The sequence below is a fragment of the Marmota monax genome, unplaced genomic scaffold, assembly GCF_021218885.2.
Source record: "Marmota monax isolate L192 unplaced genomic scaffold, Marmota_monax_Labrador192_F-V1.1 WCK01_AAM20220418_F8-fsc00038, whole genome shotgun sequence".
NCBI classification, from domain to species: domain Eukaryota; kingdom Metazoa; phylum Chordata; class Mammalia; order Rodentia; family Sciuridae; genus Marmota; species Marmota monax.
The window spans coordinates 13,493,513-13,509,032 of NW_026692498.1; the positions used below are offsets into that span (position 1 = coordinate 13,493,513).

Genomic DNA, 15,520 nt, shown 5'->3' on the forward strand with positions numbered 1-15,520 from the left:
TCTGAATGAGAATATTTATGATAAGTTGGATCTTCTTGTCAAACCCCTATTAAAATGTTTGATATATCCAATAATTTTTCATGCAATTAAAAAAAACACTTATCAATGCAAATATATGTATAATGAATGCATAAAGAAGTCCACAAACAAGCAAATTGCATGCAGTTGTCCAATGAGGACATCTACACCTGGTTGTGACAAATTTTCCAGAATTAAATGTAAAATGTCTTTGTTTGCAGTTAATTTTGTTGTTAATTTTTCTATATTAAGAGATACCCAGATAACCAGCAATAGTTTTCTTTGTGTGTCTGTGAGGATACTTATTAACATGTGTGGGGGAAAATACAAAGAGACACAGAGACAAGATGCAGAGGCAGGAAAGATGGCTGCTCAACCAAGTTTATTTATACCGATAGGTTACATTAGGTCATCAGTCATGACTACATAATTGTTTATTATATCAGTAAGGTTGCATATTCCACAATTACATTCTTCAGTTACAATATGCAATGTTAGGAGCTTTATGCGTTCTCAAGAAAGTCCGTTGTTTAAAGTTACTGTTAAATGGACAGGTTCAGGCACAGTGGAGCTTGGTGAAACATGGTTTTCTAACAAGAGAGTTTCTTCATTCCCAGGAGCTGTGTGCCTGAGATCAAGGTCAAGGCTGATCAGACTGTAGCACAGAGCCTCCTCATGAAGGGAATTGCTACAGCAGCCAGGCATTCTGTGTTTTTGCACATGAAGCTTCCCCAGCCACCAAGCATGCCACAGTCATGAAGCCATTAGAGACCCCAATCCCAAACACAGAACCCCTTACAAAAAAGACTACTGTTTGAGTGATAACTTAGGAAAGAAGGTTTGCCTTCGTTATTGTGTGTGACCATCATCTAGTCATTGAGGGTTTGCATGTAGAACAAAAATAGGGAAAGAGCAAATTGTTTCCGCTCTCTCCCTTAGGTGGTTCACCCAGGCTTTCTCACTCTTGGACCTCAGAGTCTCAGGATCTCATTTTACAAGACTTACACAGGCACACCTCTGCACCCTCTTTCTCAGGTCTTTGCACTCACACTGTGTTACACACCCAGCCTTCCTGGTTCCTGACTTACAGGTAGCAGAGTTGGCACTGATTTATTTCCACAGTCACATGATCCCATAGCCACAATAAATCTCCTCTTGCGTGTGTTTCCATATCCTGCTGATTGTTTCCCTGGGGGTCTCTGACCTATAGACTAAAGCTTAATATAATTTTCAATTTGTGTATTTCAATATAAATTTATATATAGCATTTTTATCTTTTCCTATTACTGTAAGAGTCTGAATTGAAGAAAACATTATTTTTGTTTATTTATCTTTAATGTTTTTGTTAGTGAATCACAGTTAAACATAACAGGTGGATTCTTTTTTGACATAATCATACATGTATGGAATACAGTTTGCTCTATTTTTGTTCCCAGTACTTCTTTTTTCCTGCAGGTCTTCTTTCTCCCTATTTCTGCTATTTTACTGGTCTTCCTCCTATTTAGTTATTGTTTTTTTCACAGGTGTTTTATAGATACACAGAAAAGCAAAATTCAATGTGGTATAGGTATATATGTGCTTAGTATAATTTGGTCAATTTCATTCCACAGTTACTCCCTTCTCCAGTCCCTCCTCCCTTTCCATCAATCTCTATTCCTCTTATCTTTGCCCCCTCTCCCTATTTTCATGGAATTCCCTCTCCTTGATTTTTTATTTTTATTTTTCTCTAGCTTTCACATATGACAGAAAAGTCAACCCTTGACTTTCTGAGTTTCGCTTATTTCACGTAGACTGATGTTCTCTAGTTCCATCCATTTAACAGCACATGTCATTATTTTATTCTTCTTTATAACTAAGTAAAAGTCCATTATGTATATATACCACATTCTCTTTATCCACTCATCTCTTGATAGGGACCCAGGCTGATTTCATCGACTGAACTGGCGATCATTATGTCAAGTGATTTAGCCAGACTAATATACAGTTAAAGAATAATATCACCCACGTGTAGAAACTTGAAAAGTTGATTTCAACGAGGTTGATAATTGAATAGTGGTTACCAAAGGCTGGAGAGAGTAGGGGGTGAGATGGAGGGAGAGGGAAAGTTTGAGGAGCTCAACATGTTCAACCTGATTTAAATATTACACAATTTGTGCATGTGTAGAAAAATCTCATGGTGCCTAATCAATATATACAATTTTTAGGTTTTCATTTATAGATTAGAACTAAATTTAATTTTTAAAATGAAATAACCAGCTCAATCCCTATAGGCATGTTAATTGTTTTTTTAGGGAAGCAGGATGAAGAGCTGCAGAAAGTCTCATGGGAAAAATCTCCAGAGGTCTCCAAGTCTGTATAATACTCTCCAGGTCTGCATGTATGAGCCTCTGGAATCCCAGTGACTCAGCAGCACATTGTTTCAGAGGGGGCCCCTGCATGCTATGCCCCCCTGGTCATCACTTATTCATCTCAAGAGTAATAATTTGTTATTCTTGCAGCTTGAGGTTTTGCTATGACCCCTCAGATATGATCAAAGAAAACATTGATAACAGGTTCTATGATTAATCTTTAAATATTATTCACTGTGTGAGACATTTATAAACCTAATTTGATTCTTATTTATAATTACTAGCCATGAACTATGGAGGAGAGTGATCTGATATTATTTTATACAGGAGGAGGAAGTAAGGGCACAGAAAGAATCTATGATAGATTTAGAACTTGGTCCTTGTTAATTCTATTTTTTTTGTTAATGCATTACAGTTATGTATAATATTGGAGTTCATTTTTGCATAATTATACAAGCATGGAATATAGTAAATGTGTTCAGCGGTTGACTTGTAAAGTGAAGTTGCCAGAGACTTTGAAGTTGAAGGGTAGGGAATAGTGGTTAGTATTGGGTGAATATGTTTTCTCCATTCCAGTCCCCAGTTCTTCCCCTTCCCTCTCTCAGACCTCTACTGGTCTTCCTTCTATTTAGTTATAATTTTTAAAGTAATAGCTGATAGATGTCCATAAAGGTGGAATGCACTGTGACACATTCACGTGTAGACAGCATAATTTGTTCTGCTTTGTCGCACTGTTCCTCCCTTCCTTACCTCTCCTCATCTTTTCCTGCCTTAGGAACTTCAGAACCTTTGCTCACTGCTGGAAAGAGACCTCCTGTGACAGCACTTGTGGAATTTTCCATTGCTGAGTTTCTGATTTCAAACCCACTACTCTGGGCTGGCTGTTCTTTCACTTCCAGCAAAGAGGTAAGCTCTGTATTCCCTAAACATTCCAGTGAGAAGTGAAAGCCATGCAGAAGCAGCGGGCTACCTGTGCCTGCTTGAGTTATTTAAAAGCAGAAAGAAATGTTCTCAGAATGTTTCTAAAAACTAAGGCGAGTCTATGTGCAAACATCAAAACGTCTATCATGGGAACCTTAGTGATTCATAGAACAAACCTTGCTTCTTTCTCAAAAAGACGTGAGCAAACCAAAACAGATGAAGCTTTGATTGATTAGGGACTTTATCTCGTTCACTCTATATTTGGATGTCATCAAAGCTTAAAATGCTACCTAATCCATCATTTCCTTAGTTCACTGAGGAATCTCAAACAGAGATTAAACCAAGTAGACCAGGGGTTGTTGCAAATTGAGTAAATTCAGTTGGATTTAAATTCAGCATAGAACATTATACATAGAAACCACTTACTATGGGTTACAGTTTGGCCTGGGTTCAGAGCAGAGATGAGTAAATAATACTTGCGAGAATAAGACGAAAAGTCTCAACTTTTTGTGCTTTATAGTTTACATGAGTTTAACAAGTAATTAAACTCAAAATATTGGTGATAGGAGACCATGAATACACGTACACTGTGCCTACAGCAGTTCTTGGCAGCTGATCAACAAAAATCAGTTACTCTGACTGTGCTGAGCCAAGACACAAGTCTTTTTAGCCAAGTATTAAATTGTGGATGGGTTAGTAAACAAATGCATAAAATAGTAAAATAGGGTAAACTATTTGGGTACAAGTCCATGCATTTCCTAGAGAATCTTGATGTAAAATGAAAAAAATGCATCTTATATTTTCTGATTCAATTCAATGCTTTAACATTTGATTCCCTTTTTCTCAAGACTGTAAACCAACTAGAGATTCTCAGATATCATTGATGGAGAACAGGACAGAAGTGACACACTTCATCCTGCTGGGACTGACCAAGGACCCAGGTCTTCAGCTTCCCCTCTTTGTGACCTTCCTCCTCATCTACACCATCACTCTGGCTGGGAACCTGGGGATGATCCTGTTGATTGTCTTGGACTCCCGTCTCCACACTCCCATGTACTTTTTCCTGGGTCACCTGTCTCTGGTGGACTTGTGCTACTCTTCAGCTGTCACTCCCACGGTCATGGCTGGGCTTCTTCCTGGAGATGAGGTCATCTCCTATGGTGCTTGTGTTGCACAGATGTTCTTTTTTACAGGTTTTGCTACTGTGGAAAATTTCCTGCTGGCCTCAATGGCCTATGATCGCTATGCAGCAGTGTGCAAGCCCCTGCACTACACCACCACCATGACGACTAGTGTGTGTTTTGGGCTGATCGTAGGCTGCTATGTCTGTGGCTTTCTGAGTGCCTCAGTCTACACGGGGAACACATTCATTCTCTCTTTCTGCAAGAACAATGTGGTCCATCATTTTTTCTGTGATATTCCAGCAGTTATGGCTCTCTCTTGCTCTGATAGACAGGTCAATGAGTTGATTCTTATTTATGTAGCCAGCTTCGATATTTTTGTTGCTCTCCTTGTTATCTTAATTTCCTATATATTGATTTTTATCACCATCCTGAAGATGCGCTCAGGTGCAGGACACCAGAAGGCTATGTCCACCTGTGCCTCCCACTTCACTGCCATTTCTATTTTCTATGGTACGATTATCTTCATGTATTTACAGCCCAGATCCAGTCATTCACTGGATACTGCCAAAATCACATCTGTATTCTACACTTTGGTCATTCCAATGTTGAACCCTATGGTCTACAGCCTACGGAACAAAGAGGTAAAGAAGGCTTTCACAAAGATTGTCTTGGAGGGAAAATAATCTTTAAAAACAGTGTGACATTACTGTTTGTGATACACAGCACCTTTACTGAGCCCTCTCAGATATTTCCACTTATTAAGTCACATTTTAAAAAATATTGTAAATATAGTTCTTGAAGTGATATCCTTGTCTTCAAAATTCTGAAATCTAGACCAACTGAAACATTATATTCAGAATTTAATACTTGAATAAAAATATTTATGATATCTTGGTTGTGTTAGTGGAAATCCTTTTTGATTATTCCATCTTTTTCCATGCAAGTTTGTCCTTAAAAATGTATGTGCAATAAATACACATATATGCCCATGTGCTGTAGATGAGGACATCCTCCAATATATTTGGTAAATTTGTTGGAATTAAATGCAAATGGCTACTTATTTATTTGTTATTTTTTTTCTGGATAAAGAAATATACAGACAGCTGGAGAAACCTTTTTCTTAGGAGTATTTCCAAACAGAGTACTTTTGAGGCAATAAACTTAACAAAGAATATCTTTTCTTATCAGTTTGGATAGCCACCATCCAACTCATTGAAGACTCACCTTATCAGAACAAATAGGCGAAGAAAGGAAACAATTCCCCCCCCCCTCCCGCCCCGTGTCTCTTCTTTAACTTGGATATGCATGCTCTCATTCTTGGGCATCAGAGCTACTTGCTCTCAGAACTTTGGTCTCTGAGAGTCACACTAGCCACACTTCATCTCCCCACTTTCTCAGGCCATTGAAGGCAGCCTGTATTAACCCCCCAGACTTCCTGTTTCTTGGCTGTAGAGAGCAGAGCGTGGTGGCCCTTGTTGGATTCCAGGAGCACATGGTCCTACAGCCATTGTAAACTTACACTCCTTTGTGTACAGGTACCTTTTTAATTCTTTCCCTGGAGAACCCTGACTAGAAGATGAGTGTTTGTTAATCATAACTCAATATTTAATTTTGAATTAAAATATTAATTCATCTAAAATATTTTAAAATTTCTTTCCTTGCAATTCCAAGCATCCTGATTTGAGAAAAAGATACGACATGTTATTGAATGAAAATATGTCCTCTTAATTACACATTTTAACAAGAGACATAATTCTGGCACCTCATATGAATTAATAAACAAGCAATATCTTCATGTTTCAATTTTCTAAAGGATAAAGTAGTCAAATATCAGAAATTGCAGGAAAAATAATAATATTTTGCTGTATCTATATATTAACTCCATTTATAGATTTTTGATTACACTGAAAGCCAATAATGTACATGCTTGCACATACTTTGAAATTTTTAATGTGGTCTATTCTTTTCTTCCTTTAGTTGATTTATACTCTCTCATTGCTCCCTAGCCTTTCCTTACTTTTTTCTCTCTGTTCTCTATTCACAACTCCAAGCATGCTCAAGCCTCAGGGCCTTTGCATTTGCTTTTTCCTGTGTGGACTGTGCTTTCATTTCAGGTCTTTGAAGAAATGTTACCTGTCATAGTGTCCATCCCTGACCACCTTTATAAAATGTCACTTTCTGTTCATCACCTACAATACAATCAAAATTCTAGTTCAAAGCACTCTATTCATGCTTTTAGCTTTGACTCTCAGGGAGTTTGATATTATTCAATATTAACCACAGGAAGGTGCCTGCATGTGTAATTTCTTATCACTGCACAGTAGCGGGATTCAACATGATTGGGACTGAATGTGCAAAGATGGTCATGAGCTGGTACTTGTGGAATCAGTGTAATGCAACACAAACATTCACTTCTGCATGAATGGTGACATTTCACCTATTGAATGTATTTCAAATTATTGTTTTAATTATTATTTAATATTAGAATGACTTTGGATTGATGGAAAAATTTCACAGGTAGCACAATGTCTAAAATGTATTGTATTATGACAGGCAAATATTTATATGCTAATTTCTAAAACCTTTCAATATTAATCTCTGGGGCCTACAATGACTTTGCAGATATGACTAGTAAAGAATTTCAAAAGTGAGAGATCATCAGGAATATCCTTGGGCCTCCAAGTCAATCTTATATATCTTCATAAATCCTTGGGGCTCCATGTCAATCCCATATCTCTTCATAAATGGGAGTCTGAAAGATTTCATTACATACAAAAGAGGAGTCAGCAATGTGAGCGCTCAAGCAAGAATGATGTAGTGAAACTGGAATTCGTGTAATGTAGTAGCCACCAGAGGATGAAAATGTAATGTGCTCCAGAGATTATAAAGGACAATGGCTCTGACACCTTTGATTTCAGTTCTATGAGATTGATTTCAAACTTCTAATTTCCAGAACTGTAAAAGAATCAATACGAGTTGTTGTAAGCCTCAAACTTTGCAATAATTTGTTATAGCAGCCAGGCGAAACGTTTACAAACTCACATCTGTTTTTTTTTTTTCTCATATTGTCATATATTACTACTGAACGTGAATTTGGAAGAAATTTTTTAAAAAATGAAACCATCTGTTTCTAGGGATTTTTGTTTTGGGGAGATCATTTGTTATCAATTCATTTTTTTCTTCCTGTGATAGGTGAATTTAGATTTTCTCTTTCTCTGGAGTCCGTTTTGGTAGTGTGTATCTTTCCAGGAATTTTTATTTTATCTATATTACCCAATATGTTAGTGTACAGTTGTTCATATTCAGCTCCTCCCTCATGGCAGCCAGGATGCAAAGACTGGGAAGTGGCTGTGGAAGAATAAATGATTCAAAGGCCCCACCAACTAAAGTTTCCACCACCTCCCAATATCACCTTCAACTGGGAATCAAGCCTTCAACACACCTGCCATGTGTATACATTCCAGATTTAAACAATAACAACTAACAAATTAGCAAATAAAAATTATACAACCATCATTACCTTTTATCAACTTGGTACTTATACCATCTCTTTAGAATATACAATCTGAAAAAAAAATAGCAAAGACATTAATCTACCTAAAATATTACTGTCCTGAGTACAACCCCAAACATATGGATGTTTCCATATTAGAGGATGCAAAGGAATTAGATAATGTTCACTTTTATTCTTCATATACTATATAAACAATACAGTATTTAAATAATATGTTAGCTTTTTGTAGTTGTGACTAAAACATCTACCAAGATGAGGAAAAGTTTATTTTGGACTCAGAATTTCAGCCCATGGTCAGCCAATTTTATTGCTCTGGGATTGAATTGAGGCAGAATATCATGGCAGAAGGTGTGACAGAGGAAATCTGCTCAGCTCACAACAGCTGGGAAGTGTAGAAAGACTGACAGGAAGGGGACTTGGACATGATATAGTCCCCAAGGGCACGTCTTCAGAATCTACCTCCTCCATCTATGCCCATCTACTCACAGCTGCCAACCAAATAGTCCATTCAAACCATTAATCCACTAAATGGATTAATCCACTGATGAGATTACAACCCTCATAATCAGTCTTTTCACCACTGAATATTTATGATTGCATAATACATGGGGCCATTCCTAGATCTAAACTATAACCAATTCTGTGGTCTGAAGTCAACACATCCAATGATTCATGATAATGCTATAAGTGAGGAAATATAATAAATACATTTTGATAAATGTGTGCATTCATTAAAAATGAGGAAATACTCATGATAATGATGATTCTCATTTCTTCCTCACTTGTATGTATTCATAACTGTTACTCATACTACCTACTTCTACTACCCTTCTTCTTCATATTTTTTTTACTTCCTTTATATTCAGCAAAAAATTGTGCTGGTCATGGGTCTTTACCTGGTGGGTTGATCAACATATTTTCTCTGAAAGGGTCTGGGAAATTAATACCCCATTGTGAATCGAGCTGTTATAGCCTTTCATTAAATCTGATCACCTGGAATGGCAATGACAATGGAATCCAAAGTATCTCGTATATTTGAGATATTATCTTCTTTTCTTCCCTTTTTGAAATAGTAGTCTAGTGTCTACACATTAGCTAGGATAAGTCAAAGCCAGAACTGTAAATCTGTTGTTGAGTCATTCTGGTTTGTTTGGGATGGTGTGTTCCCTTGCATTTCCCATTTGTTTTTCTTTAGTGGCTGATCCAGAGGCAGTATAAACCCTAAAAAGATAAGCAGCAAAAATAATTCAATAGCACCCTTGTATATCTATCACCTGGTAAAACATTCCTCCAGCCATTGATGTCACTCCCATTTTCACCCATTGATTCCTGGAGTCAAGAATCCTGGCAATTAGAGAAAAAGAACCGTGTTTTGTCTGATTCAGAGTTTATGCAGTCTCCTGGGGAACTTTGCTATACGCCAAAATATTTCTCCAGTTGGAATTGTAATTGTGATCTCAAAAGCCTTTAAGGCTTTCTTTCAAGTCAATTGCTTCAGGATGATGGGAGACACATAATTCACTAGTAAATTATAAGATCGTGGAGCCATTTCCCCACTTCTTTCCTGCAAAATGAGTTACTTGGTCAGAATCATTACTGTGTGGAATATCATGGTGATGTATTTATGTCTTTCTGTAATACATGAATGGTAGTCCTCATTTTGAATTAAGCACAGAAGGCAAACTTTAGTTCATAGTGTCGTTTCTAGTAATAACAAAATGCTACCCTTTGATGATGGACATGATTCAATGTCATTAACTTTCTACCAGATAACTGGCTGATCACTTCAAGGAATGTTGCCATGTCATGGACTCAGTGTTGGTCTCAGCTCCTGGTAGCTTCAGCATTCAGCTGTGGCTGTGGTCAGGCCTTCTTTTGTTTTGAGGAAGCCAAACCAAATTCTTTTTATGTGCCTCCTATTCATAAAGCTTCATCTCTACCACAAAGGCCACTTTAGTCATTATCCTATGGGACAATAGCAGAAGTGATTGATAAGAGACCAACTGGTATCCACAAAATAAATCATCTTATCCACTGGATTATTAAATTTCCCCAGTCCATATATGCCTTTTTCATGGACAATGTCAGTAGACCTAGTATGTTCAAGGTTTTTGTGTATTTGGAAGATCTTTCCATAGAACTCACCTCCAAATTTCTATCTCACCAGTATTTCAATCATATTTCTCTCATTTCCTACTCTACTACGAAACCACATTCTAAAGCCTGGGGATTGGTATATTATCTTACCCCTGGCTATTTCTTCTTCCAAAAAAATATGAACTAGATATACTGTCCAAAGAGCTGATCATTGTATAGAAATTTCTTAGCCTTTGTTAATCAGGGATATCCCATAGAAAGAAGTAAAATCTCTCCCTCTCTCTCTCTCTCTCTCTCTCTCTCTCTCTCTCTCTCTCTCTCTCTCTCTCTTTCTTTTTCTCTCTCTTTTCCCTGAAACTAAGGCATGCATTTCTCAGGGCTTTCATCTCTCACATATCCACTAGACATCTTTCTTAGACTTCTTGGTTCTCCAACTTGCAGACAGAACAACAAAGTTATTCTTAGCTTCCTTAAATACCTGAGCCCATATCCATAATAAATCTCTTAGGCATCTCTATAGAATATTGACTGTGTTTCAGATTAGCAGGATTTAGTAATCATAATTTAATGTTCAATTTGGATATTGAAATATAAATTTATATCTAACATTTTTCTTCTATTTCTTCACTCTTCTAAGATTCCTCATTTGAGGAAAAGCATGATGTCCTATTAAATGAGAATATGTGTTTTCTTTGAAGGTTTTAGAGATACATAAGTCTTACATCTCAAATGAATCAATGTCTGTTGGACTGAGAGATACTATACCTCCAATATGCTCATATAGTCATTTTCAAAGGGATGAAATAACCAGATTACTAAAAATATGGGAGAAAAATAAAAACAGTTTTGATATATTTATAAATACAATTTTCAGACTAGTTAAAAATTACTATGCAAAACTAACAATGCTGTATATTTTTCTTTATGCAAATTCTTTGAAGCTGCTAATGTTTCCCATCCATCCTTTATTCTGTGCACTATTCTCTATTGCAACTTTCCTGACTTTTTACTCCAGTCCATATTCACTTATTTCCTCGCTCATTTTTCACAACTTCAATTATGTTCATGCCTGAGTGATTTGAACTTTCTGTTCCCTGTGAGAAATGTCCTTAATTCATTCCAATCTTTTCTGAAATATTAGCCTGGCATGTCTCCTTCCCTGCCCACTTGTTTAAAACACTCATTTTCCACTCACTACATGGATTGTCCCCTTAACCTATGTTGTTCTTCACAGACGTTATGAACCCTCGCCTGCTATGTATGTGTTAACCCATTTCTTATTTATCTTGCCCAACTAAAATGTAATTTCTATGTGACAGTGACTTTATTTTTGGTGTCCAAAAATGATCATCAGTAATTGAATAGATGTCTGTTTCATTGTAGATTCTCAACAAATATTTATCAAATGAATAAAGAAAAATGAATAAAGCTTTGAGTTCAACTGTACCCAATCCAGCTTTCTCTCCCTTCCACAAAGTCCATAACTTTAGTTCCTAATCCCATACAAAGGCCCAAGATTTCTTTCTGTGTAATTTTAAAACACAATTTCTTCTGGAATTTGTACAAATCCTCATTTACAATATACTGTTGAATGGCCTTGTGGGACTTGGTACTAATTAGACATGCAGAAGCAAAGAACAATCAATGGGTACTACTTCAGGGTAACCTTTTAAAATTTCCCTGAACAATGTATGTTTCCATTGAACGTCCCCTAGTCAGTGTAGTTTTAATCCCCTCAGACAACACATAGAGGTTAATTTTTCACTGGAAAGATTAATTCTCCTACAAAAAAAGACTATGAGAATGTAGGAAATCGAGGTCTCCAGCATCATTAGGGTCCTCCAATATATCTCCATTCCAGATTTCAGGATCCCATTTCTTCACAATCAATACCATCACGATTATAGTAGACAAACTGCTTTTCCAGAAATTCAGTTGTATTTTGTATCAATCACTCACAGACTTGCCTTGGTTTCAGTGATCTCAGCACTCCAGTTATAGGATATAAGAGACATACATATAAGAGCTCAGATTATTTGTTCAGTTAAAATCATAATTTAAATCCATGAACCCTTCATTTTTTTCCTGCACTTTCTCCAGTAACATGAGGAATAACTAGTAAATTTCATAATATTGAATAGTTTGACAAAAATTTCAAGAATCATATAGATGGTGTCTCAGATTGTTTGTACTGGTCTAACAAAATACCTTCTATGTGATGATTTATAAAGAATTGGAATTCATTCCTCTGAAATTCTGAAGAGTGGGAAATCCATAATCAAGTTGCAAAGAGATTTCATTCCTGGTGAGGTCTGTTTCCTCATAAGGCAACTTTTGCTCCAATTTCACATGGTGTGAAGACATTGTGGTTTGGATCTGTAGTTTCCCCCATAAGCTCCTGTGCTAATACAAGAGCGTTCACTCTGAAATGGCTGCATTGTGAGAGCTGTAACCTCATCATCCCATCCTAGCTTGAATGGACCAGGTGGCACCTGTAGGCGGGGGTTAGGGAGCATGACTAGAAGAGGTGGGCCACTAAAGTATACCCTGGATGGGTTGATCTCCCTAAAATCCTTTCTCTCTTCTGTTTCCTGGCCATCATGTCCTGAGTCATTCTCCTCGTCCAAGACCTTCCACCATGATGTGCTGCCTCACCTTGGATCCAGAACAATGGAGTCAGTCCACCATGGACTTCACCTCTGGAATCATAAAACAAAATAAACCTTCCCTCTTCTATGTTGTTCTTGTCAGATAGTTTGGTTACAGTAATGTGAAGGAGACTAATACAGAAGGTCAGAGAGGAATGCTGTTGCATTCTTACAGGATAGGACAGCAGAGGACTGGGTTCTCTTATGTGGAAGGCAAAGAAACTGAAAAGGTCTAGCAGTTCCCTCATTCCCTTCCACAAGGGCGCTGAGCCTTATCATAGGGGTGTGGCTTAATCACCTAATATACACCTAGTCACTTCTTAAAAAGATCTACCACTTAATGTAGATTAATGGTTCAATGTTATCACCATTTAATGTGATAACATTGAACTTTTGGTCACAGAATACAAATTTGGGGTTGACACACACATCTGAAGCATAGCACATTCTAATTAGATCTTTAATTTTAGTGTTTTATATTGTATCTCTATTGCTAGATAATAACATCGACTCCTATGCTCTCCTTACTACTCAAAATACTGTCATCTGGGCTCATCAGTAAGAGACCCAATTCTAGAAAACTACAAACCAAATTAGAAAGTTAATTTTTAAGAGTCTATTCTTCTAGAATTAATTTTACTACTAAAATGAAGTTGGGCCAGTTTCTCAAGATAATCAGAACTAATAATATATATACATATATTATATATATTCTATTAGTTATATTGTGTTATATTATATTACATTATATTATATTACGTGTTACATTATATTACATGTTATATTTTATTACATGTGTTCTAATATATATGTACATATATATATATATATATATATACATATATATGAATACACAAACTTTCTACACATTTATGTATATTATAAGCAATTTGCTATGTGGTTATGAAGTCACAGAAGTTCAAATCTGTAGCTGGGAATCATGCTCAAGCCCTGAGAGAGATGATCATACTCCAATACTTTCAGTATTGCCAAAAAAGCTTCAATAGTATACAATTTGTATACTCTTATACAGCTATATCCTGAAATTTATAGTGGTTTTGTCACAAACATATTTTTGTATATTTTTCATTGCTAAAATGTTCGTAATTAATTTTCATGCCTTTTTCATACCATGTAGGAAAAACGAAGATGTTACAAACAAAAAATATAATACTCATTTTTAAAAATTTACCTATGTGTGTTTACTTTAATCAGTTTTCCTGCTTTTTTATATTTAAAAAAAACTGGTTGACCTAAAGGGAAATACAGACTCCTAGAGAGGAATACTTGGGGACTTTAACATCCTACTTTCGGCAGTGGTCAGTTCATCCAGACAGAAATAAGCAAAACACACAGCAGATTTAAATGCACCCTAGACCAAATAAACCAAAATATACAGCTGCAAAACACTCCATCCCAAAATTACATTCAGCAGATACAGAGTCAACAATCTGGCTATTAACATGGGGAACATTCTTCTGGATAGATCATTTCATATGCCACATAACTAAGTTCTAACAATTTTTTTTAAAAATTGATATCACATCAAATACCTTTTCTGACCACAGTGCAATGAAAAGGAAAAGAAAAACAACAAAATCTTCAAAGAGTATAAAATATGTGAAATTTAAGCAGCCTACTTTTGAAGAACCAGAAAATGAACAAAGAAATTAAGATGGAAATTCAAAAACGTTTTGAAATAAATGAAAATGGAAGAACAAAATATCAAAACTATGGGCTACAGCAGCAGTATTAAGACGAATGTTTATAATAAATTATTTTTTTGCACATTAAAAGGACCTCAAGTAAGCATCCCGATACTGCATTTAAATTAATTGGAAAAATGGTGACAAGTCAAACCAGAACATAGTAGAAGAAAAGAAACAAGATCAGAGCAGACATATATGAATTTGTTTCAAAAATACAATGCAAAAGATCAGCAGAATGAAGAGTTGGTTCATTGAACATATAAATGACATAGACAAATTTTTAGCTAAAATAACTAAAAAAAAAGAGAGAGAAGATTCAAATAAAGAAAGTAAGAAAAAGGGAGACTATTATGATTGGCACCAGAGAAGTACAAAGATAATTAGAGAGTATATGAACAATTATATGCAAACAAATCTGATAATCTAGAGAAATGGGCACACTCCTAGATATACACACCAGCCAAACATGAATAAATAAAAATCTGAAGCATTCAATAACATGTAATGATATTGAATCAGTAATAAAAATATCAAATAAAATACAAAACATCAAAAAGTATCTAAACATGCCCACTGGTTGGTATTGGGACCGAAGGCAGAATGTAAAAACAACAGAGTTAAGTATATTACATTCAAATGGATTTAACAGAGAGTTTAAAGAATTTCATCCAACAACAGAATACACATTCTTTTTAGCAACTCATGGAGTTCACCAACTCGGGGATCTATTGTCTTCAAAACAGATCATATTTTAGGCCACAGAGCCAGTCATAACAAATATAACAAAATGATTTCTTACATATTATCAGATTGCAATGGAATGAGATTAGAAATAAACACAAGAGAAATTACAATTAACTATACAAACATGAAGATTAAGCAATATGTTTCTTGAATGATCAGTGGGTCTTCAAAAATAGGTGGGATATAAATTTCCTGTAGTAAAATATAAATAGAAGCATTATATATCAGGGTCTATGGAATATAGCAAAGGCAGTTCTAAGAGGGAATTTTATGATTATGAAAAATCAGAGATAAATAACCTAATGATATAGTTCAACATCTTAGAAAAACAAGAATACACTAACCCCAACCAACAGAAGTAAAGAAATAATAAAGATCAGAGTAGCATTTAATGAAA

General features: G+C 35.8%; 1 protein-coding gene across 1 annotated transcript; it reads left to right on the plus strand.

The window, feature by feature from the left end:
• The first annotated feature begins 4,167 nt into the window (after positions 1–4,167).
• Positions 4,168–5,094, plus strand: LOC124092803 (olfactory receptor 5B3-like). The gene has a single exon (XM_046444612.1). It carries the CDS (start codon positions 4,171–4,173, stop codon positions 5,092–5,094), a length of 924 nt encoding a protein of 307 aa, XP_046300568.1. The 5' UTR covers positions 4,168–4,170.
• Positions 5,095–15,520: the final 10,426 nt, after the last annotated feature.

Excerpts from the sequence above, each read along its gene's own strand:
- LOC124092803 (XM_046444612.1), top strand. The coding sequence starts at position 4,171 with ATGGAGAACAGGACAGAAGTGACACACTTCATCCTGCTGGGACTGACC.